This window comes from Caenorhabditis briggsae (genome assembly GCF_000004555.2).
Source record: "Caenorhabditis briggsae complete genome, chrI, whole genome shotgun sequence".
NCBI lineage: Eukaryota > Metazoa > Nematoda > Chromadorea > Rhabditida > Rhabditidae > Caenorhabditis > Caenorhabditis briggsae.
The window spans coordinates 11,380,515-11,405,465 of NC_013489.2; the positions used below are offsets into that span (position 1 = coordinate 11,380,515).

The following is a 24,951-nucleotide window of genomic DNA, read 5'->3' on the forward strand; positions in this document are numbered from 1 at the left end:
AACGACCGGGAGGGGGAAGGTGGGCATACAATAAGGATGACTAGAAAAACAAGAAACTATATTCATGCCTTAAAGATTCATTTACAGATGATGAGAAACTCAAAAAAATATTACGTAGAATTAGTATCAATAATCAGTTAGTTAGTAGCTTTTGTTTCCATCCAACGTCTTCTATCTGTGAAGTCAGACAAGATAAATTCATGGGAATGTTCCGAAATTTCATTGTAATGGTCACTGTCGGAAGATGAAGAAATTGAAGCAGACTGCGTTGCAGAATCCATTGTCTTCTTCTCCTCAATCGTCTCTTCAACCAGATTCTTCTCGATCACCGTGAAACAGCTCTCGTACATGCTATTCGACAATTGAGAGAACGCCATGAGGTTAGGATTTTTATCGATGTCGTTTTCTGAATAAGAATGGGTATACAAATACCATAGAGTCGACTCAGCATCGAAAAATGAGCCAATGCTTAGATCACTCTTCTCGGCGAGTTCAACGGATTCTGGAGCAGGAGAAGAATGCGTCTGAGAGAGTGTCAAACCCGGAACCAACCGTACCACCATCTCACTAAGAAGAGCCGTTTTTTGTTTATTCTCTGAAAATAAGCGTTGATTTCTTGTTTGTTTCTTAGCCCTACCATCCACTTCCTCATTGTCGTCATCCTCTCCGTCTGCACTTTTCTCCATGGCGGAGGTTTCTTCTTCTTCTTTATCCTCAATAACGGAATCTTCCAGAAAATCCTCAAGTTCCGTTCTCCTGGCGAATAACTTCTTGTCGACAGGAGCCAAAGCGTCGTATTGCATAGTTTCGAGATTCAGAATAAACTTCCGAATGTGTCCCAAATAGAAGTCTTTCGTAATCACAATTTTTTCGACACCATCCGCTCCCAAGACAGTTAACAACACGTGGGAAGAAGTCTCCAGAGAAGGGTCATAGACTAGTTCCGGCAAGTTAACTTTCTCGAAGCCAGTATAGCTTAGCAGTATAGATTTCATAGCCGGAATATTCGTTTTGTTTTTAGACTTTGAGCTTTTTTTAGGTGTAAAAATGTAGAGGATTGTAAAATTGAATGCTCATACTTTTTATTCACGACAAAAAAAACCTCGAAATCAATAGAAAACACTGAATCTTCTGGCTGCACAGTTCTCAATACTTCCCGACTTCAGAACATTTCTGTGTGGACAGTAGACGAATTGAGCCTTGAAGCTATCCATTATTGGAACTGATACAGAGACAGTGTACTCGATTTGTCCCTGATTATTCCATTTCGAATCGATCAGTGAGAAATTGAAAGAGGCGCCGGAAGGGAAGGAGGTGAGCTTGGCGATGGCTTGAACTGAAAAGGAAAGATTATAAAATTTCTGGACGGCTCTTCATCGTACCTTTTGTGTATGTTCCATGGCATCCCTTGAAAATGAACGCTTCGTCGAATAGTTTTCCAATAAGTGCTGCCTCATGAGAACCGATGGTTTCCTTCATCGAGCTTAAGAATCTCTGGACGACAGCGTTCGAATCTTCTGGTTGTGACCTTCCAATCAACGGACACGCCAGCATATGGCCGTACTCCAACCGTTTATCATATTTACTCAACACGAATTGTGCTTCAAAGGGAGATGCATTGATGCCAGCGACCACAACAGTAAATTCCATTCAGAAACTGCTTGGAGGGTGAAGGAGAATCTGGTACCAGATGGGAGGGAGGTAAGCTTTCGGACAGCATGCCCTGGAACTTGTGTCTCTTTCATATTAGTACAGTACTACAGTACGCATACTAGTACAGTACTAGTAGCACTTCCATATCAATTACCGTAGTTATATGCTCCGAGGCAGCCCTTGAAAAGGAATCTAACATCGAAAAGGTCTGTGATCTTCGCGACATCTTGGGACTCAATAGATATAATCGCATGATCCAGAAAATTCTTCGCCATCTCGCCAGCAGAAATTTGAGTACAAGCTGGAATTTCTCCACATTCCAATTGTTGATCGATCTTGTTCAAGACGAAATTAGCTTCAATGGAGGCTGGTCCGAATCCACTGGCGACTACAGTATACTTGATTGAAGATCCAGTATCCAGGACTGATTTGAGTGAGAGGGTGAATTTGGTTCCAGATGGGATTTGGGATAAAAGACCGATGATTTGACCTGGAAGAGATTTTGAAGGGTAGAAGGGTTTATGATTTGTCCAGTGTCCCAAATATTTTCCTTAGAACCATCTAATACTCACTCTTATCATAGGTTCCTTTGCATCCCTTGAACACGAATCCAGGTTGGAACAATCCAGAAACCACAGCGACATCTTTTGATTCGAACGATCTAGTCATCCGAACCAAGAACTTCTCGACGACTTGTTGGGCTGTATCCGAGGAAGAGGCGGCGAAGGCATTCCGAGTGAAGTAGAAGATGTCATTAGGATATCCTCCGAAAGAATCGGTTCCACGGAGAGCTGGATCATCTGGGACAAAAGCCCAGGATGATCCAGCAAGGAGACAGAGTAGGAGAGTAGATGGGGACATTCGGCTTGGAATGGTCTGAGGATGGGCTGAGTCTTCCTTTTATAATCGAATTTCAGCCTTTTTTGCAAGTGGGGGCGATGGGAATGATGGTTTCTTTCTTTTTCTAACTAGGGAATGACTCACAGAAGATGTGGAGTTATGGGACGAGACCTATATCATTCGAAAGAGGATGAAATTTCATTTTCAAATATATGCTCAGTTTTTGCGGCGGCCTCCGCTAACTCGAGAAATTTGGGTCAGAAGTTTTCAGTAGATTTTGCACTGAAATGCATACGTGAACGCTTCCACGTCCTCATTTCTTTTATACGCTTTGAAGAACCATTGAAAACAGCAGTGGGATGGTTCAGTGGTAAAGCGGCGGGATGGGGAAATGGTACTCTATGGTTCGACTCCTTCATAGTCGAAACTCTTTTTTTATTTTTTGTTGGTTTTTTATATGACCTGTTTTTGAGCTCAAAAGCTGTTTTCAGCAGTTTTCCATACTCTAAACACCTTTGGCATCTTGTCAAATACAAATTAACCAAGTTTTTGGAAAAAAAATTTCTGAAGAAAATTCGCATGTTTTCATGATCCATACACCTCTTTTCAAATTTTCAAAAAAAAATTTTTTTGAAACACAAAGAAATCTATATTTATTATTATAACGATTATTATTATGTCTCGCTTTTATAGACGGGCGGCGAACGGGCGGCAAGCGGGCGGCTCACCGCCCGCCCGGATGGAAACCCTACTGGAATAATCCCGCCAAGGATAAAAAAATCGGAAAATTTGAAAAGAGGTCATCATGAAAACATGCGAATTTTCTTCAGAAATTTTTTTTCCAAAAACTTGGTTAATTTGTATTTGACAAGATGCCAAAGGTGTTTAGAGTATGGAAAACTGCTGAAAACAGCTTTTGAGCTCAAAAACAGGTCATATAAAAAACCAACAAAAAATAAAAAAAGAGTTTCGACTATGAAGGAGTCGAACCATAGAGTACCATTTCCCCATCCCGCCGCTTTACCACTGAACCATCCCACTGCTGTTTTCAATGGTTCTTCAAAGCGTATAAAAGAAATGAGGACGTGGAAGCGTTCACGTATGCATTTCAGTGCAAAATCTACTGAAAACTTCTGACCTAAATTTCTCGAGTTAGCGGAGGCCGCCGCAAAAACTGAGCATATATTTGAAAATGAAATTTCATCCTCTTTCGAATGATATAGGTCTCGTCCCATAACTCCACATCTTCTGTGAGTCATTCCCTAGTAAGATTTGCAAAAAAATAAATGGGAACCAAAAAACCAACCGAAGATCAAAAAATCAACATACCGTGAATGTTCTAATAGAGAAGCCTACATATATACCTGAACTTTGAGCTCAATTATCTTTGTTCTTTTAAAAGATATCAAAAGCATGTCAACTGATAAATTATTTATCATGATCTCATAAACATTTTATCAATTGATACATTTTGGATATTCCTAATAGGAACCGAGATAATTGAGTTGTAATATAGCGTAGACTTCTATTAGAGCAATTACGGAGTATCTCAATTTCAGTCTACTTTTTGGCGATTTCAAAACTTTTTTCCACCCAATAAAACCCATTTATTCCAAGAATAAATCAATCAAAAATACACAACGGCATGCAAATGAGCTCTCTGAATGGGCTCAAGAAGGTCCAGATGATGTTGTATTGAATACGAAGAGGGACGTTGAATACCGAGTAACAAGTGTCTTCAAGGTTTTCCGGGCTCAACTTGGTGCACAGATTCTGAAAATATTTTCTATTTTTTATTGTTAACTTTTGAAAGAATCACCTTGATTGTCAAATCTGAAAGAGTGTAGAATGTGTCAATTTTGGGTGGAAGGAGCATTTCAACGGTGGTGTTGCATTTGAGACATAGAGATTCGAGAAAAGAAATAGAAGCGACGTTGGGGATTACTGTAGTGACAATAAGGAAAGAGAAGAGGAGCACTTTCATGGTTTTTTTGACAGATAAACTGATATAGAGAAACCGTTGATATGTGAAAAGACTGATTTGTGTGTTGGCTATGCTAATTTATGATGATTTTCCTGATCAGTAAACTGTTTTAATTTTTTGTTCAGATTTTTCGACAAGACCTGGAAAGGGAAGGGATGATAATGATTTGCAGTACTACTGGTATATAAAAACCGATGGGCGAAGGTCCTACATTGGGTGGTCTTTTGGTGAACAACACTCAATCTCTTCTGAGTCGGCTGAGATCCTAATGATGATTGGCAGGCAGGGGAGCTCCTAGGTTAGTATGCATACTCCCTAAGGGCTCGGAAGAGATTGTTTGATGAAAACCCCCAAGATAACCGCGGGTACATCCCGGGAATTTTATGAGCTCCGAACGGCCTGTGTTGCTAAAAACTATTTCCGAAGTATAATTTTGGTAAAATCTTTAATTTTAGTCAGCTTTTTGTCAGCTTTTCGTCAGGTTCGTCAGGTTCGTCCGTTAGGTTTTTTCGTCAGGTTCCTTCGTCCGTCAGGTTCGTCCGACAGGTTCGTCCGTCAGGTTCGTTCGTCAGGTTCGTCCGTCAGGTTCGTCTGTCAGTTTCGTCTGTCAGGTTCGTCTCTCAGGTTCGCCCGTCAGGTTCGTCCGTCAGGTTCGACTGCGTGGCGTCGCCACACGGTCGAACCAGACGGTCGAAATAGACGGTCGAACCAGACGGTCGAAACAGACGGTCGAACCAGACGGTCGAACCTGACGGGTGAATCTGACGGACGAACCTCACGGTCGAACCTCACGGTCGAACCTGACAGACGAACCTGACGGACGAAGGAACCTGACGGGCAAAACTGGCGGGCGAAGGAACCAGACGGTCGAACCTGACGGGTGAATCTGACGGACGAACCTCACGGTCGAACCTCACGGTCGAACCTGACAGACGAACCTGACGGACGAAGGAACTTGACGGTCGAACCTGGCGGTCGAACCAGACGGTCGAACCTGACGGACGAACCTCACGGTCGAACCTCACGGACGAACCTGACAGACGAACCTGACGGACGAAGGAACCTGACGGGCAAAACTGGCGGGCGAAGGAACCTGACGGCGAACCTGACGAACCTGACGGACGAAGGAACATGACAGACGAAGCTAACGGCTGACGAAAAGCTGACGAAAAGCTGACGAAAATTAAGCATTTTATCAAAAGTATACTTCGGATCTAATTTTTTTTTGCAACGTTCAGAGCTCAGAAAATTCCCGGGTTATCTCGGGGGATCCTATCACACGATCTCTGCTGAGCCACTAGGGAGTATGCATACTGACCTAGGAGCTCCCCTGCCTGCCAACCATCCTTAGGATCTCAGCCGACTCAGAAGAGATTGAGTGTTGTTCACCGAAAGACCACTCAAACGATTGCCTTTATATAGGGAGGTGTTCTGGTTGTACCGACATCTGCCGGGTTCCGCCGTCCACTATTCAAATTCTAATTGTAAGGGTTTTATTCATAATAAAAATTTCGCGGCGAGACGCATTGAACAAAATGCGAGCTTGCGCCTGTAAAATACGGTAGGAAATCGTGACAAAGCTCATTGAAAGTTTTAAAGAATGTACCTTTAAGGTACGGTACCTGACAACATTTTCGTCGAACAATTTCCGCTATTTTTCTGCAAGGTTTTCGAGTTTCCCTACAAATTCTAACTAATTTCGGGTGAGAAATTCTATTAAAAATAGTTCTTGAAACGAATTATACGATATTTTCAGCAATCGGCCTTGAAAATGACGCTATCCGCATCTTCTACATTCATCCCTCGATTCTGTGCTTCTCTTCAAAAGGATATCCTTTTCGTTCGAACGAAATGCGGCACCTATTCAAAATTCTCTTTCGACCAATCGACAAATCGATTTCTCACAGTAACTTGCACAGACTGCCACGTGGTTCCGAAAGAAACGGATCTATTTCCGTTGTATGCCGCCTGGTCGAATCGTCTCGAGAGATATGTCATTTTTGCGAAAAACGCGTTGAATGGACAAGTGGAGCAGTATGTATACGAGAAGGATTACGAAGGGTTCCAACAAGTGCATCAGCCAGAATTAGTATTTGATTCCAGTCGAACACTACAAACTACAAACGATTTCTTCACAGTGGGCGGGACGGAGAAAGAAGGCGTCACCGCGATTAAACGAAACTCGAATGGACACTTTCGAAAGGAACAATTGAATTGGAGAACCAAAAAATTCGAAGTGATTCCGCCGGTGCCAGTGAAAATGTTGGAAATTAAAGAGGCGAAAAAAGAGGAGACAATTCCGATCACAGTGCAATTGCCGGTGGAAAAAATCAAAGAAATGTTGGGGAATTCAAATAAAGAAAAAGGAAATCGATCGAAAATTACCCTGAGAAAACGGAAAACCGACTCGGATGGGCTGACGAAAGGAGGGAAAAAGGAGACGAAAGGTGTGGACGATTTGGCTGAAAGTTGAAGAAATTTGTGCAGAAAATCATGAAGATTCACATAAAAATAAAGGAAAATAAAAAAAAAATTTTGTTGAATTTTTTTTTTCATAAAAATCCTTCTAGAATTTTTTTCCCACACACATTTTTCTCTTTTTCTCGCTCTTCTAGCCTTCTGAATATCTTCTGGCATCCTCTATAATCCCTCTGCTTCCCGTAAGATGGGTTGCCACGACGACCGACTCGTCTTCTAGCGCAAAACAATCTTCTTCTCCCTTCTTAAGCCCTGAAAATTATGCTATTCATAGGTGTTCACAGCCATATTTTTCTTGAAAAATTTGAGAGAAAACGTGGGTAGAAAAGGCTGAAAAAGCACAAAATTTGAAATTTTCTGTTTCAGAGAAGCCTGCAGATCCGATGAGAGTCGTGCCAGTTCAACTAGGAGCAATAGGAAATCGACCGAAGCTGTCGAATAAAGGTAATTTTCAAAAAATGACAGGAAATTCGAGAATGGGTGGAGCTTCGCGATTTTGGGATTTTTGCGTTTTTTTTATCCGCAAAATCGCAAGTAATCGCGTAAAACCGATGAAAATAATCGAAAAATTAGGCCAGAAAATAAGAAAAATAAATTTTTTTTTCATAATTTCCAGACATTATCGAAATTCGCCGTCTCGCCGCATTAATGGGAAACCCCACGGAACCGGACGATGGCGATGGCTCATCTTCCGACGACGCCGATTACACGGATTCAGATGATAACCTAGTCGTCGAATCGAGTTGTTAATTATCTATATCTATGTGTTTTATCTAGTTTCTTATCCCAATTCTGCTCGAAAAGTTTATCTGTATTTCTATGAGAAATTGTGTGCGTTTTTTTTCCTGTAAATTTATGATTTATTTTTCTGTTAAAACTTCCGCAACTAAACAGTCTAAACTACATACAAATTTTAGTGTCTAAAATTGAGCACAGTTTGATATGATAGTGCACAAATACACATATGCACACACACACACACACACGAGACAGCGTCGCCTAGTCGGGGCTCATTTCTATTCTTGTCTTCTTGTCCCACCTCTGATTGAATTGTTTTTTAAAGGGAAAAAAAACTCTTGGCTGAAAATTCTGAATAATGTCAGAAGACCCGATTCTCCTGTCCCGCCCATTTTTGTTTGTTCTACTCGGAATTCTTATTTATATTCCGATTAGTTACTATTATTGGTTTCTAGCTTTGTTGGCTTTTTTTGCAGGTTTTTGCTTACTGGTGAGCTTTTTTATAATTGAAAGTTAACGAAGAATTAGCTTTAAAAATCACAAAAATAGTTTTTAATTGAAATTTATTCGCAAATTAACGACAAATTAGTCAAAAATCAGCAACAAACTTAAGCGGCGGTGGTTATCTTTGTTGTCGCTCTGCAAACGTGATCATTTATCGTTGTGCAGAAGTTGTGTGTTTAGTTTGAAACTGCTCAATGAAACAAGGGAGGAAACAAGGTTTTCGTTGAGAAACTCGAAGACCTTGCAAATCGACAAGATTTGAAATCCACAAGAAACGAAAGCGCAAGAAACGAATCGGCAAGAACGGATTACTGTGCGCATTTTTGCTGCAATCCATTGTGTAAGCTGCAAATGGGCCGGGTTTTTTTTCTATTTCTCTTCAATTCAGAACTCTTTATTTCAATTCGGATAACCCCCGCCCATTTTTTCCTGCGCACGAGATTTCAGCAGGAACGAAACAGTAATCCGTTCTTGCCGATTCGTTTCTTGCGGTTTCGTTTTCGGATAAATTGAAGGTTATGTCCATTGTTATCAATGACTTTCTTTCAACGCCCCACCAAATTGTGGATGACGTCCTTCAAAAATGGCTGGATAAGTGATAATCAGGAAGTACAAGATTTGGGCTATACGGTGGATAAACCAGAATAGTTCAGCCACATCCAGCGAGAACGGCCTGGGTCTTCCTTCCCACATGCGGTTGGAGATTATAATTTTGAAATTAAACTTTCGTGCTTTTCCGCAATAGAGATTCACACGGGGTATGAGTTATTTCAACGAACAAGAATAGAAGTCGGCTGTAATAGGAGCTGTATCATCGAGCAGCTGGCAATGCTCCACTTCTTAGTAGACCACCATATAGACAACAACCCTTTTTTATCACGATTTTCATGTTTCGGGACGTCTGGTGGTTGGACGCCTTTGTTGGCAGGTCGCTTATTGTAATCGTACATTACCCATTTATCATCACTAGTAATGGTTTGATTCCAGCATTCATGTGTGCAATGTAGAATGAAAATATTCAAACAGGTGTCCACACTTGTATCCAAATAGCTTTGAGCCAAAAGGTGTGGTCCATGTCTCTCCACTTTTTGACTTTGCCGAGAGTTTCCAATCCACGGCTTTTTTAGGAAAGACTTGCCACTGATGTACTTTATACATCCCGCACAGTTTGAGACGAGATTTTCGCCCAACCAAAATTCTCCTTTTCGAAATGATGAATCTAGGTTGTGATGATAGTTTGAAAGGGTGCATCTTCGTTGTTAGTTTTCACTAATCGGCGATTGATTTTATCAATTTTCAGGCGAGATCGAAATAAAAATAAAATGGCAGTTCGGGAACGTTAATTGTTAGGGGTGGAAACGGTGACCATATCTCACTACATGAAAAGAGGTGAATGATCTCCGTTGGGATGTAGACACTATTAGACCCCACCAATGTACTGATAAAACGACAGCTCACTCGCTTTTACCCCGTTCGTGAAAACCAAGTTTGAAAACAGTAGATAAAAAATGGGATGAACTTTCCAAACAACCTAATATAACCTGAATTCTTCGAGAAACGCAAATAACCTAATCTGCTTTTTTCTCATAGCTCGCTTCGAAATCAATTTAATTTGAATCACACATGCTATTCTGACTTAGTAGGTTAACCCTTCAAAATGAGCATGAACACGATTAGGCTCCGCCTACTTTGAGACTTTCCGTCTGAATGCACATAGACCTCGAGAAATTAAAGAAAAGTATACTCGAAGCACTTGACAAAAATAACCCACATCAAACTTTGCATCTTTAAGTTTGAAATAATGAAGCTACAAAGTTGTCAAGGACCAACAAAAGTTTTCAGAAGCTCCGCCTGCAAAAACTGTTGAAAAAGTACCTGTTTCAACAATCTCACTGCCCCCAAACTCGTTTCAAATGGGCCAACAAACGATACTACGCATTTCTTTGCGACCCGAAAAAGCGATCTAATGCTCATAGAGTAAATTTCTTCTGTTCCCGATCTCAAAAAGAAGTCGAATCCCCTTTATCAGCTACAATGATAGCCTTAACCAATTATGGATTCGAATTTGATGAAACAAAAAGAGGATGGAGGAATATCAAATTATCAGAAAATCAGGAGTTCCAGAATTCCTATCTGACCTATAACAACGTTACGGATAGAGTGAAAGTCGCGTATTTCAATTGGAAAGGAGTACAGTATACAGCGGGATGCTCTCTGAAATTGGACGGACATTTACGGCAAGATCAGAAAATTTTCTTGGAGTTTGGCAAGAATTTGGATTTTTGGAATCTGCTGAAAAGTATAAAGAAAACTAAACACCGAGTTTTGGATCTCCAAGAATCAGATTTACAAGTTTTATATTCAATTGGAAGAGAGAATAGTTTCGTAACGTTTGCAAGGAATTTGAAAAACCAAGAAATCGAACAATTTGAATTTGATCCCAATAGATTGGGGTTTCTGAGAATCCATACGGATTTGGAGTTCGATGAGTCAAAAGTTTTGAAGAATGGAAAACGAATTTTGCTTTTTTTGACTTATGGAGAGTCTCAAGAAGGAACACTGGAGACACTTACAGTATACCGAACGGAGAGAGGAAGATTGGAAAAGAAAATTCTGAAGGATGGAAGGTTCGAGATCATTGGGGAGAAGCAGATTTTCGAATTTCTTTAGATTACTGTATTTCGAATAAAAACTTTAACTTTTAAAATTTTTCATTGACAAAAAAATAAAAGAAAAAAAAAATCAAGGAATTTTAATATTTTGCTGTTTCTGTTCCTCTTCGATTTTTGAGATTTTTGAAGGTGTTGGAGATTTGGCATCCAGCTTTTTCGAAGTCAACAGACGATCTTTTTCTTCACGAGCCGATAAAATGGGGCGGGATCTCTGAAATATATATTTATAAAATTTTCGAAATTCAAAAATTCGAAAATTCAGAAGTTCAGATATTCAAAAATTCGAAACTTTAAAAAAAATTCTTTTTTTTATAATTTCAGAAACTCAGAAATTCCGAACATTCGGAAAATTAAGAAATTCGAATATTCCAAAATTCTGCAATTCTCGAAATAATTCAGAAATTTCATAATATTCCGGAAACTGAAAAATTCAGAAACCCTGGAGCATTTGGGGGTTTTGAGTGGGAGCTCTTTCTTGTGATAAGCCATTACATGTTCACTTCCAACAGATATCGGAGGTTCGATTCCATCCTAAAAATTTCAATGTGTTATCTGTGGCTTTTTCTTTCTACTACCAAATCATGCTCCTCCGGATCCAAATATACGCCCCAATATGGAACCTCGCCCATCGTTGTCTGAAACACATTCTCCCCTTCCATTTTCTGAACATCTGCTAGTTTCGGAACGTAGTCATATGTGTCTTCTACAGGTACAATCGTCGATGAACCCGCTTTAGTGAAAGGAGTCGGCTTGAAAAATTCGCCATCTTCCTCCACCAAAAGTGCCCATTTATTCCGTTTTGCGTACTTCGCCGGGTACGGTTTTTTCTCGACTCGATCCATAAGAATTTTGGATTTCTCGTCGAGAGTGACTTGTGGGCGAGCTGGTTCTGTCTTGATGTCGTTTAGCTTTTTGAGAAGACGTTCTGTCTCTTTTTCGTCGACGTCGTTGTGCTTGATTGCCACTTTTTGGGGTTTGCCTTTTCGGGTGGGGACGGCAACTGAAAAGGAAAAAAGTCATGGAATTTAGGTTTTTTTTTTTTTTTCGCATTTAGGTTAAATGAGTTTTTTTATATTCAAAAAATTCCTTTGCTCGTACTTACAATACCTTACAATATGCACTACAGTACCAAATGCATACTTGAAAACGGACCACAAACGGGCCAAAAACGAGCCCTGCCATAGTTTCTTTTGGAATTAATATTTTTGGACCAGCTAAATTAAATATGAAAAAACTCAACTAGTACTACAAAACGATACTATTTGAAAAACTGTTTGTTGTCAATGAACAAAGTTACAATTCATAAACCCTCTGAGCTACGCTGTCATAGTTGTCCTGTAACTTTGTTCATAGACAATATACACTTTTCCAAATTATATCATTTTGTAGTTTGGTCCTAAAACATTAATTCTAAAGGGAACTATGCCTTTTTTGCTCACCATGACTCTTTTTCAACGAAAGATCTGCATCATGATCACTATCCGTATCTGGTTCTTTGTCTTCTTTGAACTCTCTTTCTCTTCTTTTTTCAATCTTTTTCTTCTCTTCCTCTTTTTTCTTATCCGACTCTTTTTCAGACTCCTTCTTCTCAATTTCCCTCTTTTCTAGAGGGTGATTCTTTTCCAAATTCTTCTCCAAATTCCTCTCATTCGATAAGCCTGGCGAAATCGCTGAATTACTTTTTGACGCCGTCGACGACTTCTTCTGACCCCCTTTTCGACACCGTGATCTTAGTTTTGATGTCTGGATGGAAATCACAAAATTTGGGATTTTAAGGGGTCAAAAAAGTTCTTACAACTTTTCCTTTACTTCCATGCTTCGGTTTGTTTCGTCTAGATTTGCTCACAAATCTCTGAAAAAAATTAGGAATTTCAACGAATTTCAGAATGTTCTAGAATCTCTCACTTTTGCTTTTTCATCCATTATGATTTATTGGAAATCCTCTTTTGGACACTAGAAATAAACAAAATTTTTTTATTAGGTTTCACATAGAATCCTTCAAAAAAGGTTCCGTGAACTTTGTTATCTCAAATTCTTCAAAAAAATAAAAAAAATTGGATATGTGGAAAAATCTTTAAAGTACATTATTTATACTTTACATGACGACCAAGGAGAGTACGAAAAGTGTAGATGAAAAGACTGTTCCTCAAAAAGGTTTTTATGGATTAGCTGTGAGTTTTTTTTTACTTTGTGGTTTCAGAAGGTGGGGGTGTGTTTTCTAGGCTATTTTGGCATGGTGGCCGAACTTTCGCAAGTTGTGTTTTCTAGGTCACCGTGTTTAAATAGCCTAGAGAACAACAGGTGAATATCACGTCTTTTCTAGATCATTTTACATGGTGGCCTAACTTTTGCGAGTTGAGTTTTCTAGGTCACCAACTTTTTTGGCCTAGAAATGATAAGATATTAACCTGGTACGTTTTCCAGTACATTTTAACTTGGTGGCCTAACTTTTGCAGGTATAGTTTTATAGGCCACCAATTTTTTTAGCATCAGGTGAATGTCAGACTATTTCTTATAAATGGTGGTCTAGAAAACGGTACTTGTGAAAGTTAGGACGCAATGCTAAATGGCCTAAAAATATACCAGGGGAAATTTGACTATTTTTAGGTCATATCAAATGGTTACCTAGAAAAATCAATCGAAATTTTTTGGCAGAAACTAATTTTACGTGATATTTTCCTTTTTGAGTATTTTTGAGAACTTTCAGAATAAAAATGATTTCGTGAAAATTTTATATTTTACGTGTATTGTTTCTATTGTTTCCTATTTTTCTGGTACTTTCGCCTAGAAAAGCTCCCTAGATTTCAAATCAACCTTTAGAAAAAAAATAATCGCGTCCGAAAAGTTACCTGACCTCCCTCCTTTAAATAGCCACCTCTCAAAACCTTTACTTCCAGGATCACCCAAATCATGGAATAATATCATCGATTCTGAAACGTAAACACCGCAAATTCGAGATGACAAAAGACGCGAAGAACATGTGTAAGAATGTGGAAACGTACAAGGCATCAGCCGATCATCTTCATCAAGCATTGAACTATATGCTTGTCGAGAATCCAGTCACTTCGAAATACTTACATGAAGCTGTTAAGACTGAACCAACTTATCGATACGCTGGATTGTACATGAGAACTTATGATGGTGTGAATAAGAAGGGAAGGAAGTTAGGATCGAAACAGGATTTGAAGGAAATGGAGGTAGAATTTTGAATCATTTGAAGAGAAAGAATCTAATCTTCAGAGTCTGGAACCGGTTTCCAAAGTGTTGCTCCAACTAGATGCTGAGCAAGAAAAGCGGGTAAAAGAGCAATTGGAGCACTTGAAACCACTGACAAAGTTCATTGGAGAAGACTATTGGGAGTACGCCAGACTTCGGAAAAGTATAATTTCAAACTACAGTAACCCTTAATACCATAACTTATTTCCAGTATACTGGGATGCATTGGAAGCCTATGATGATGCGGTGACACTTCAGAATAAGGAACGAACGGAGGAAGCGGAGCGAGCGACGGCGAATGCACAGAACTGGAGAAATGAGTGTCGGCAGAAGATGATGGTATTCATTGAGAAGACGATTAATGAGAATAAGGGGAAACATGCTGAGTGTGTTCTCAAGTGAGTTTTGAAGTAGTGAACAAAGAATTTAGAATGGAATGATTTCAGGTTTCGTGACGAAGCGATTCAGTTCCACAAATCGATGGCTGATTCAATACCGGCATTCGATGTGGCTCCGGATGCTCATAGTGCTATTCAGCCACCAAAGTGATCTCTTATTTCTCAATAAAAATATTATTTATCTTGTACCAGTGTTTGCCGCTCCTCTGGCGCTTCATTCGCGCGGTTATTTTTTTTTGAATTTTCAGAAAAATATTTTTGTAAAAAATACTTCCGTAAATATTTTTTGTAATTTATACGCTTTTTTGATAAAATTCTTTTTAGCTCTCAAAAGTACTGTCCGCCTTTGAAAATTACAAAAAAGTTCACGTAATATATTCAATTTTTATGGAAATGTTTTTACCTGATTCGAAAAACAAATCCAATCACTTAACACTTAAAGGTGGGGGGACAGGAGGTTTTTCGTAGTTTTTTTGTAGTTAGAGTATGCATTCTACCGTCACGGTGTACAACGCTTAATGTCACTCTCCGTACAGCTGTCGCCCTCGCCTTTATGTATGCAATTGGGCGTGCGCTTTCTCTTTGCCCGCGTGGCTCAGTCGGTAGCGGCGCCGCACCCTCAATCCTCACCCTCACAAGTTCAACTCCTCGAGGGGCATCTTTGAACGGAATTTCGAGAACATTATTTTTTTCATGTCCCCCCACCTTTAAATAATGTCACGTAAAAATGCACGAATGTTAGAGTTTTTGCAGAGATTGGTTAGAATTTCAAAAAAATTTAATTTTTGGAGTTTTGAAATCTGAAAAAACCTTATCTCAATTTTTGGAGTTTTGGACTTCGAAAGTTTGTATATCTCCAATTTTTTGGAATTTTGGATTTTGGAATTTTCCAAACTGTTGTATTTTTAAATCGCAAATTCTAAAATTTTCAATTTCACGGAACTCCAAAATTTCAAATTTGACAAAGAAATGAGTTTAACTTTTTTCAAAAAAAATTCTGAGAAGACTTTTCAAATCAACCCCATAGGATCTTCAATGGAAGTATTTTTGTTAAACATTTTACTTTTTTTCATAATCATAATTTTTTCATAATCTGTGAGCTGAAATTAGTTCTTCATGATTTTCAGGTTTCAAAAAAAATTCTGTGGACCATTTCTTTCAGTTTTTTTTTGACGTTTTTGTAAAGCTGAAAAGTTCAAACCATTTTATTATTATAATCCTTCAACAATTTCAGACAAAGTTTGTTCAGAAAAACATAATAGAAAAGCAACTGCAAACCGATTGGGAGCATTTTCCATAGTTTCGAAATCTTTTGTATTTAATTCAAAAACTCTAATTTGATTATTAATTTGACCTAATTATATTGGCTCTATCGACAAAGAAAGGTCCCGACCGAAAACCGAGGGCAATTGAGTTCAAAGTGTAATTCGGAACATCGTGAAATTTCGATACTTTAAGTGCCATATTTTAGATAATCTCTTAAAAGTACTTTCAGCGCTCGAATTTGGCGCCCACACTTCTTTTCGATTCTCTCTCGCCAGAACCCCCTCGTATTCCAATCCAACCATCAGTCACTTTCAAATCAGTTCCTGTAAATGTTCTGGAATAGAAATACAAAATTTCATCAGATTATTTTGATTGGAATTTTCTCGATTCTTGTTGGAAGTTCTGAGCAGTTTAAAATAATAAAAGTGATACTGAGAATCAAATTCGATTGAACTCTTGTGGAAATTTCGACCTTCGTAAGTTGTATTCTTGATGCAAGATTTGGTTGAATGTGGGTTCTATTTTAGCTCGATACTCCAAGGATGCAAATGGGGTCATAATCACATAAGAACCAATTGAATTGATCGATATCGTGACGTACACAGGTAGCTCGAGAGAAACTTTTATGCAACAGCTACTGTAATCTCACCCCATCACGTTCTGACGTCTTCCTACGTGGTTCTTGATGAACAAAAAAATTGGAGGTACATTCAGCAACCAGCACAGTGTTCCCGCGGTTTAGTTGATCTGGATGTTCCACCGAAAGTACTCAAAGAAATCTCCGCTCTCCACATGAATCAAGCTGAAACTTTCAATGTCTGTAATGTGACAGACAATCAACTTGTCAATTATGGCGTCTTCAGAAAATTAATGCTTGCTGAAACAAGTGAAATATTCGAGAATTACTTTTGTCTGGCGAATGGTTCGTTTTTAAATGAATCCAAATGTCACTCATATTGTTTTTACAGATTACACAAACATTGATGGAACCGAGTTATTAGATTCCTACGGGCGTGCATGGAATAACTCTACATGTGAATTGTTTCATAGAAAATTGATATTCCTCGACTATGGAAACAGCCTGATTCACACAGAAGGATACAAAGCAAAGGACGAGTTTGCAAATATTGTGGTCAAAGAAAAAGACGAAAAGAGCATGCTATTGGGAATTGGGTTGGGGGCAGAAGGTGAAACGAGCGGCGAAGGAGAGGCAGCATTCTACAGCATTGCAAACATTCAAAATAGGATTTGTTCACTGACTGGAATTTGTGAAGCTCCGAAAACAACATTTACGACTACCACAACTACCACGACTCCGACCCCCACGACTCCAACTTCTACAAATCAAGTTATCACGACTCCCATGAATCATCCGCCGACCACTACTACTTCTCAACCCCCATCAACTCCCTCCACGTCATCTGAAAACCGAAACATCACGATATCAGCCATCCCTCATCTCAAAACACCGCAAACCAATATCCCCCCTAAAACTCCAGAAGGTTCCGAACCACAGGAAAAGTTCCGAATCGAAGACTAGAAATGAATGTTGATGAGGAATATGAGGAGTATTTGGCAAAGAAGAAAGAATCTGAAAAAGATTATGTAGATGTGGATGATGATATTGTGGTTAGTAGGGATTTCTTCTCGGGTGGAGGAATAAGATAACTTTCAGTTTTTGTATTGATTTTAATTGTTGTGATAGGTTTTGTTTAATAATTTTTTTTTTGGAATTTTTTTCTGTTTTTGTGAGGATAGGAATTTGAAATTATGTATTTTCAAGAATACAAGAATACTTTAAAAGAGTTGCTCTTCTCATTGTTTCCCCAACTAAAAATATTTTTAAGGGCTAACCTGAAATTAATTATCGAATTTCCGTGAAATCTTTAAAAATAACATATCGTCAGATCTTTAAAAATAACAAATCGTCAGATTAACCCTTAAAAATAGTCTTAGTGTTCATAAAGAAAGATTGACGTAACATTGACGTAAAATATGGTATAAAGTTTCCAAGAATACCTGGCGCCCCTCAGCTCCCAGGACACCAAAAATATTATATGACGTCCAACTGGTTTCCACGTTTCGTGTTAGTTCCCTCTCGCCACAATCACTATTTATTCCAAATCCAACACCACCAGTTTTTGAAATCAATTCCTGGAAATGTTCTGGAATAGAAATACAAAAGTTCATCAGATTATTTTGATTGGAATTTTCTCGATCTGTATTGGAAGTTCTGAGCCATTTAGAAATTTGAGTATTGCTGAGAATCAAGATCGATTGGAATCTTGTGGAAATTTCAATCTTCGTGAGTTATTTTCTTGATGCCAGAGTTTTTTGAATGTGGATTTTCTTTCAGCTCAACACTCCCAGGATGCAAATGGAGTCATAATCACAAAAGAACCATATGTATTGAACAACGTCGTAACGTTCACAGGAAATTCCACACAACTAGCTTTAGCGACAGCTACTGCAATCTCATCTCGTCACATTTTAACATCTTCTCAGGTATTTATTTCCGGTGGAAGGAAATGGAGATCGACTCAACAATCTGCGCAGTGTTCCTCCGGTTCAGCTGATCTTGACGTTCCATCTGAAGTACTCAAGTCCATTGATTATCTCCCCCTGACTCGAGCTACAATATTTGATGTTTGTGACCCTACAAACAAAGACTTCAAGTATACTGACATCTCCAGGAATTTAATGCTTGCTGAAACGAATGGAACGTTCAACGATTACTTTTGTCTCGCAAGTGGTTGGTTTTTGTATGAATCCAAGTATAATATATTTGCCTTTTACAGAGGTCACAAGTGTTCATAAAGACGAGTTATTGGATTCATATGGACTTGCTTGGAATAAAGGCACTTATGAATTGTATCACAGAAAGTTGAAGTTTGTCGGCTACGGACAGGCGCCCCATTCGATGTTCACAGAAGGGTACATATCAAAAGACGATTTCGCAAGTGCTTTGGTCAAAGAAAAAGACGGAAAAAATATGCTTTTGGGAATTGGGTCAGCAAATAATCAAAAAAGCGTCCGATTCGATGGGCACTTTTTCAAAATCGTAGACTTTAAAGATACGATTTGTTCACTGGCTGGAATTTGTGAAGCTCCGAAAACAATCACTACGACTACCACGACTACCACTACGACTACCACGACTCCCATGAATCATCCGCCGACCACTACTACTTCTCAACTCCCATCAACTCCCTCCACGTCATCTGAAAACCGAAACATCACGATATCAGCCATCCCTCATCTCAAAACACCGCAAACCAATATCCCCCCTAAAACTCCAGAAGATTCCGAACCACAGGAAACTCCAAATCGAAGACTAGAAAAGGATGTTGATGAGGAATATGAGGAGTATTTGGCACGAAAAAAGGAATCGGAGAAGGATTATGAAGATGTGGATGATGATATTGTGGTTAGTAGGGATTTCTTCACGGATACTGGAAAACGAGAACTTCCAGATTTTGTGCTGGTTTTGATTATTGTGATGGTCTTTGTTTAATAAATTTTTATGATTTTCTTGTTTTTTGTGAGACTACGAATATTTAGAGTTGGCTTCTTTTGTCTGAATTTTTCGGTATTTCTTCCAGCACGCCAAATTATACATGAAAAGCGCTTTATTTTTTAGATATCCAAAGTTAACGCTTTTCAACTTTAAATAAATTAAATTAATGAAATTTTTGCCGGTGGAGCCCTGCACCTTCCAGAGCACCAGTATTCGAATACTCGATGGCTCCAAACTTTTCAAAAAAAAGCTCTTTTTATCTTTCACCTTCAATCAAAAAATGACAAGATTCGAAATGACAAACTGCTCGCAAAATAAAATACCGGAACTCCCAAGGTGAAAGAAAAATTGTCTCAGCATGCCATTTTTTCCAGGTAGCTCAATTTTTCGAAAAACTCCCAAAACTTCTTTACTTTCGAATGAATGATCCATTAGAGCTCCATTTTCTTAACTATTCAATTATTCATACAAACCGAAGACCACCAAGTTTCAAAGCATTAGGAGTGTTCTTTGGAACTCTTACAGTTTATTTGATTGGAGCTTTTGTAAGTTTTAATTGATTTTCAGATTTTCAGAATTTTTTTCTCAATTTTCAGATAATCAGTGGGCTTGCAAACTATATATCTCAATGGTGGACGTCCAAACGAGTTGGAAAAGTTACAAGAACGCCTTGGATTCCAAAAAATTTGTGTGAATATAACATAACATCAAATGGAACAATTCCGGAGGCGAGAATTTATTGTGGAACTCCAAAAGGATACAATTTGTGCAACCGCAAGATTATCCATTTGATAAAAATTATATACAACTTGAGAACTCTCAATAACTATCCAATTCCAAAGAACACTCAATTGATATCAATAAAAATGAAAGGATTCGAGCATGGAGAAGGTCCATATGAATTCATACCAATTCTCGGATATTTTCAAGGTAGACATGGTTCGATTCCCTTCAAAGGACCATCACCGGGAAGCTTTTTCACTTATCAAATGTTTGGAGAAAATAGGGTTCAAGTGACAAGTTATGTGGAAGATGGTGTCAGTTATGTTGCTGGATTTTGCATTTACATTGAGAAACAATCATTGTGGGGTGTCAATTTTCGAGTGGATTTGATTAAGAAGATCCTGAAGTCAAGAAGGTATTGGACGAGGAGTGAGAGGAGGAGGAGAGCGGGGAATAAGGAGAGAGCGCTGGATTCTGGATTTGCTGAAAATAACAAAAACACCGTTGTACCGTATGATTGTTTGATTATTTCTAATGTTTGATTTTTTAGGGTGTTTTCAGGTGTCCTGCATAAATTTGAATTGTTAGCTAAAATATATAAAATCGAATAAAGTTTTCAAAAAAAAAATTATAATTTCTTTTTTATTTGTGAAATACCATAGACTTTCAATAAAAAATTAACGTTTTCCTTTGAACCTCGTTATCTCGGTTCCTGTTAAAGTTATCAAAAAGTAGAAAACTAGTAAAATGTTTTTGATATTATGATCAATGTTTTATCAGTTGACAACTTTTTCATATCTTATAAGGAAAATGAGATATAAATGTTCAAATTTGACGGTTTGGGTGACATTCTATTAGATTGTTTACGGTAGATTTTCAGATGTTCTGTATATATTTGAATGTTTTAATTTAACATGACCAATTAAATAAAGTTGTATGATTTATTTTCCAAGTTATATTTTTTCCCTACAAAGGAACTCTTAATTACTAAAGACTATTTCATTCCGCATATTTAATGATAATCTCAAATTTTCCCTATCAGTCGTTATGGCGGTTCCTTATCTTGAATACTATCAGTTTTATAAGACCAATCGAATTCTATAATCAACATGAACTTAAAATTTACTGTCTTCTGAATCTAATTCGCCCTGTGCTGGAATGCGAGGCTGTTCCATGGCCGACCGGCCGCGTTTTTTGGCCATAGTGATTTCTGGGTCGCTGAGCGTATTTCAAAATAACGGACTGATTGATTCAGAACAAACAACCCATAGCATGAGTCACGCGGTTTGCTTAGCCTTGCTGGAAAACAAGATTCTCAAATTTTCAGACTATTTAATATTGATTTTTCGCTTTTTTGCCTATTATCCCTTTCTCCTCCCGTACCATAATTCCATAATCTTATTGTGAACCGTCTCTCACCATCTGCTCTAAACGTCCAACGGTTTCCCCACAGGGCAAGAAACGTCGTCTTTTACCTTTGTACGTTTCTCCCACCTCCACCGTCTCCTCCCAAACGATCGTAAAACAGAAACAGTGAGAACGTATGCTCATTAATGTGTTGACCTAATTGGTGCTCACGTTAACAGAATTTTTGATTCCTAATTTTTATAATTTTCAGATGATTGGAAATCTCGATTGGACATCCTTCGATTCTACGGAAGTTGGAACGATGTACTATGCGGATAATAATCTTTGGAACGCGCTGGTATCTATTCTTCTTGGATTTGCCTTCTTTTGGTTAGTGAAACATTTTGAAGCTTCATAATTCTCTTTAAAGGTGGGGGGACAGGATATTTTTCGTAGTTTTTTTGTAGCTAGAGTATGCATTCTACCGTCACGGTGTACAACGCTTAATGTCATTCTGCGTACAGCTGTCGTCCTCGCCTTTATGTATGCAATCGGGCGTGCGCTTTCTCTTTGCCCGCGTGGCTCAGTCGGTAGCGGCGCCGCACCCTCAATCATCGCCCTCACAAGTTCAACTCCTCGAAGGGCATCTTTGAACGGAATTTCGAGAACATTATTTTTTCATGTCCCCCCACCTTTAAGGCTTTCATTCGGTTTGGAAAATTAGCCGACCTACCGACAGCCGCCCCAGCCGACCAACAGCCGACCGAGCTGACCGAATTCATGCATTTGATCGTCAAGAATAGCTCGGTCGACTGTCAATCGACGGTCCTCGATTTTCGACCGCTCGAAATAAAAACCTTAATTCCATTTAATCATATTTCAGCTCGTCGCATCTGTCACAATTGGCACAAATCTTCTCTATGACTGGCACACTTCAAAAGAAAGCGGACCCATGAAGACCAAACCGTTCTGTCAAGACTATCACAATTATCTAAAGGAATACGAGAACCTGAAAAATGTACCAGAAGCTAGAATGTATTTTCTAGAAGATAAATGCCAAATGTCGAATTTATCCACCAAAAAATTGAGTTCCCTAATGGCAATTATCTTTAAAAATGACAACCCCGAGGTTCCCAAACATGCCCGAGTGATTTCGATTAAAATGGCTGGATTCAAATATGGAAACGAGTGCCACGATTTCGAACCGATTAATGGTAGAGCTCCTGGGAGTGAATATTGCTACAAGACATTTGGAAATAATCGGATTCAGGGAACATTTTATAAGGAGAATGATGTTTACTACCTCGCTGGATTCTGTATTTATGTCAAAAATGAGTTCGTGATGGGATTCAATTTTCGGGAGGACGATGTTCGATGGCTAATGGGTGGAACCCCGTATCCAGCGCGGACTCGGGGAATCAGAAATACAAAAAGTGAGATGGAGTTGGCCAAGAGGATCATGGAGCTGAAAATAGAGGAAAATCCAAAAAATGAAGAAAAGGGTACGCTTTGGGTATACCTCCCAAGTCAACCATGTCGAGGATCTCAGGAATGCTCCAGAAGCACCAATAAAAATGAATCCTTGTTTGCAATTGCTTGATACAGTAATCCGACAGTAACCCTGCAGTAATCCTTTTCATTTTCGAATATTTTTCCCCTACAGTAATCTTTTTTTTTCTTTTGCGAATCTCTTGTGGTTCTTAATACATGTATTTGAATCCTTAAGTTTTATCCATATCTTCTAGAAAAGAGCCCCGAACCAGAATTGTACCATGTTTTATCTGAGTTTAATGAAGTATTAACAGTCACAAAAGCCCAATTAACAGAAACTTCAAACTGCTCAGATTCCAAAATAGATCTAATCATCCTATGATCTCCATTGTAGGGGGCACATGTACCTTTAATCCTACGTTAGCCTCCTCCTCGCTGCCTCAACCCTGCTTGAGATACACACACAAAAGCTAATGAGCAGTGTTCCCAGTATCGATTTTTCGTTCACCAATTTTCCCCTGCTTTCGAATTCTCAATATATCCTCAAAGAATTCAGATGTGTCATATCAACGATCTCAGACTTGTGAAACTTCCGGCAGAGTCTCCTAATGAAGATTCATGGTGGCTCAAGAGTATCCTTTTTATTCTTTCTGGCATGCTATTCGTAGAATCTGCCCTAGACTTCAGCGACCTGTTATGACGGCCCAAGGATTCCACGTGGCGATTCATCAAGAATGGAGTCACCCGAGCAATCGGATGGAGATGGAGGACTGTGTTGAGTGTTTTGGTAATCAGTGATAAATTTTCTTGAATGTTTTTCTCTTATATGAATATCTCTATCCTGAAAGTTGCCTACTTTTCTGCAGTACAATCCTAAAATCGTTGAGCCATGTAATAGAACCATGTAATAGAAGGGTCACTATCTTTGACCCAATTTATCTCGATTCCTAGAAAAGATATCAAGAATTTGTTAACTGATAAACTATTGCTGATATCATGATAAGTAATTTATCAGTTAAACATGTTTTGATATTTCTCACAGGAAACGAGATGTGTTAGCTCAAACTTGGCAGTTCAAATTCGCCAAAACAGTACCCCTTTGCTGCGCCCACTCTTGGTCAGCCCACCATATTCCCAACAAGATAGGCATCTGTTTTTTACCTGCCCATTGGTCCCACACAGAGAAAAAGAAGGTGAGATTAGAAATGAGTGCATGGTGACCCCTGCGGACCAACGAGTGCGAATGTCGCAAGAACCCTAACAGAAGAATATGCATCGTCCCGATCGATTGCCTCCACGTTTTTGACAGCCACAATGGCAAAATCCAAACAGTGCACACCACACCCTCTCTTCTTTATTACCATTTTCCCAATAATCCATCTAAATTTCCAGATGACGAAAACCCTGGAATTCGACTACAGTTCTAGCCGGGCAATGCCTCTGAAACTCGCCAAAGATCAAATGGCAGAAACTTCTCTAGAAGCTCTCGCTGGACTCACCATTGCCCTGGGAGCTCTTATTGTAAGTTGAAAACATCCTTACCAATCCTCACAAGTGAGCAATCTCACTTCTTAAAAATTCCAGGTCATCATCGCAATCCGTTTCCTGCTCGACTACATGTACAATTGGTGGTGCTCCAGACGAGTCGGAGAAGTTACCACGACTCCTTGGATTCCAGAAGACCACGGAAACTTTTCCTACTTCACCAACTCGATGAGAATTTACTGCCGATGGACTTCGGATGTGAATCGATGCACTGAAAAGTTGAATTCTCTGGTGGACGCAACCGAAAGAGCGATTCCAGAGAATGCAAGAATCATATCGGTGCGAATAAATGGATTTGAGCACGGAGAGCTTTGCCATGAGTTTGTGCCTACCGTCGGAGTGTCTAGTGGAAGCTACTACACGTGGCAGATGTTTGGAGACAATCGGATTCAAGTTACGAATTATGTGGAGAACGGAGTCAGTTATGTTGCTGGCTACTGTATCTACATCGAGAGTGCCAAGTTGAGATCGGTGAATTTCCGAGGAGAAGTTGTGGAAAAGCTGAAGAATTCGAGAAAGTATCCTGGAAACAAGGGAAAAACCATGGAGACAGGGTTCAGTGCCGTTCCTCTGGTTTAA

At 39.1% G+C, this 24,951-nt stretch overlaps 11 protein-coding genes across 11 annotated transcripts; 7 read left to right on the top strand and 4 right to left on the bottom strand.

The window, feature by feature from the left end:
- Positions 1-137: 137 nt before the first annotated feature.
- On the bottom strand, positions 138-995 carry CBG25403 (the record flags this gene model as incomplete). The annotated part of the gene is made up of 1 exon (XM_045241264.1): positions 138-995. One exon carries the CDS (start codon positions 993-995, stop codon positions 138-140), a length of 858 nt encoding a protein of 285 aa, XP_045098800.1.
- Positions 996-1,109: 114 nt separating this feature from the next.
- On the bottom strand, positions 1,110-2,514 carry CBG08464 (the record flags this gene model as incomplete). Its single annotated transcript, XM_045241265.1, has 5 exons — positions 1,110-1,336; positions 1,383-1,585; positions 1,633-1,723; positions 1,808-2,143; positions 2,226-2,514. 5 exons carry the CDS (start codon positions 2,512-2,514, stop codon positions 1,110-1,112), a joined length of 1,146 nt encoding a protein of 381 aa, XP_045093773.1.
- A 1,602-nt stretch (positions 2,515-4,116) lies between these two features.
- Positions 4,117-4,477, bottom strand: CBG08463 (the record flags this gene model as incomplete). The annotated part of the gene is made up of 2 exons (XM_002640368.1): positions 4,117-4,266; positions 4,313-4,477. The coding sequence occupies 2 exons, from the start codon at positions 4,475-4,477 to the stop codon at positions 4,117-4,119; spliced, it is 315 nt and encodes a 104-aa protein (XP_002640414.1).
- A 1,771-nt stretch (positions 4,478-6,248) lies between these two features.
- On the top strand, positions 6,249-7,705 carry CBG08462 (the record flags this gene model as incomplete). Its single annotated transcript, XM_002640367.1, has 3 exons — positions 6,249-6,924; positions 7,322-7,399; positions 7,572-7,705. The coding sequence occupies 3 exons, from the start codon at positions 6,249-6,251 to the stop codon at positions 7,703-7,705; spliced, it is 888 nt and encodes a 295-aa protein (XP_002640413.1).
- A 346-nt stretch (positions 7,706-8,051) lies between these two features.
- CBG25402 lies at positions 8,052-10,867 on the top strand (the record flags this gene model as incomplete). Its single annotated transcript, XM_045241266.1, has 2 exons — positions 8,052-8,183; positions 10,688-10,867. 2 exons carry the CDS (start codon positions 8,052-8,054, stop codon positions 10,865-10,867), a joined length of 312 nt encoding a protein of 103 aa, XP_045098799.1.
- Positions 10,868-10,939: 72 nt separating this feature from the next.
- Positions 10,940-12,792, bottom strand: CBG08461 (the record flags this gene model as incomplete). The annotated part of the gene is made up of 6 exons (XM_002640366.1): positions 10,940-11,080; positions 11,308-11,400; positions 11,445-11,869; positions 12,309-12,612; positions 12,665-12,721; positions 12,775-12,792. The coding sequence occupies 6 exons, from the start codon at positions 12,790-12,792 to the stop codon at positions 10,940-10,942; spliced, it is 1,038 nt and encodes a 345-aa protein (XP_002640412.1).
- A 1,034-nt stretch (positions 12,793-13,826) lies between these two features.
- On the top strand, positions 13,827-14,634 carry CBG08460 (the record flags this gene model as incomplete). Its single annotated transcript, XM_002640365.2, has 4 exons — positions 13,827-14,066; positions 14,110-14,248; positions 14,297-14,483; positions 14,532-14,634. 4 exons carry the CDS (start codon positions 13,827-13,829, stop codon positions 14,632-14,634), a joined length of 669 nt encoding a protein of 222 aa, XP_002640411.2.
- A 1,444-nt stretch (positions 14,635-16,078) lies between these two features.
- On the top strand, positions 16,079-17,289 carry CBG25401 (the record flags this gene model as incomplete). The annotated part of the gene is made up of 3 exons (XM_045241267.1): positions 16,079-16,174; positions 16,359-16,671; positions 16,718-17,289. The coding sequence occupies 3 exons, from the start codon at positions 16,079-16,081 to the stop codon at positions 17,287-17,289; spliced, it is 981 nt and encodes a 326-aa protein (XP_045098798.1).
- A 620-nt stretch (positions 17,290-17,909) lies between these two features.
- CBG08459 lies at positions 17,910-20,531 on the top strand (the record flags this gene model as incomplete). Its single annotated transcript, XM_045241268.1, has 5 exons — positions 17,910-18,054; positions 18,106-18,501; positions 18,548-19,251; positions 19,641-19,811; positions 19,842-20,531. The coding sequence occupies 5 exons, from the start codon at positions 17,910-17,912 to the stop codon at positions 20,529-20,531; spliced, it is 2,106 nt and encodes a 701-aa protein (XP_045093772.1).
- A 1,076-nt stretch (positions 20,532-21,607) lies between these two features.
- Positions 21,608-22,936, top strand: CBG08458 (the record flags this gene model as incomplete). Its single annotated transcript, XM_002640363.1, has 2 exons — positions 21,608-21,694; positions 22,220-22,936. 2 exons carry the CDS (start codon positions 21,608-21,610, stop codon positions 22,934-22,936), a joined length of 804 nt encoding a protein of 267 aa, XP_002640409.1.
- A 447-nt stretch (positions 22,937-23,383) lies between these two features.
- On the top strand, positions 23,384-24,951 carry CBG25400 (the record flags this gene model as incomplete). The annotated part of the gene is made up of 3 exons (XM_045241269.1): positions 23,384-23,410; positions 24,220-24,348; positions 24,412-24,951. The coding sequence occupies 3 exons, from the start codon at positions 23,384-23,386 to the stop codon at positions 24,949-24,951; spliced, it is 696 nt and encodes a 231-aa protein (XP_045098797.1).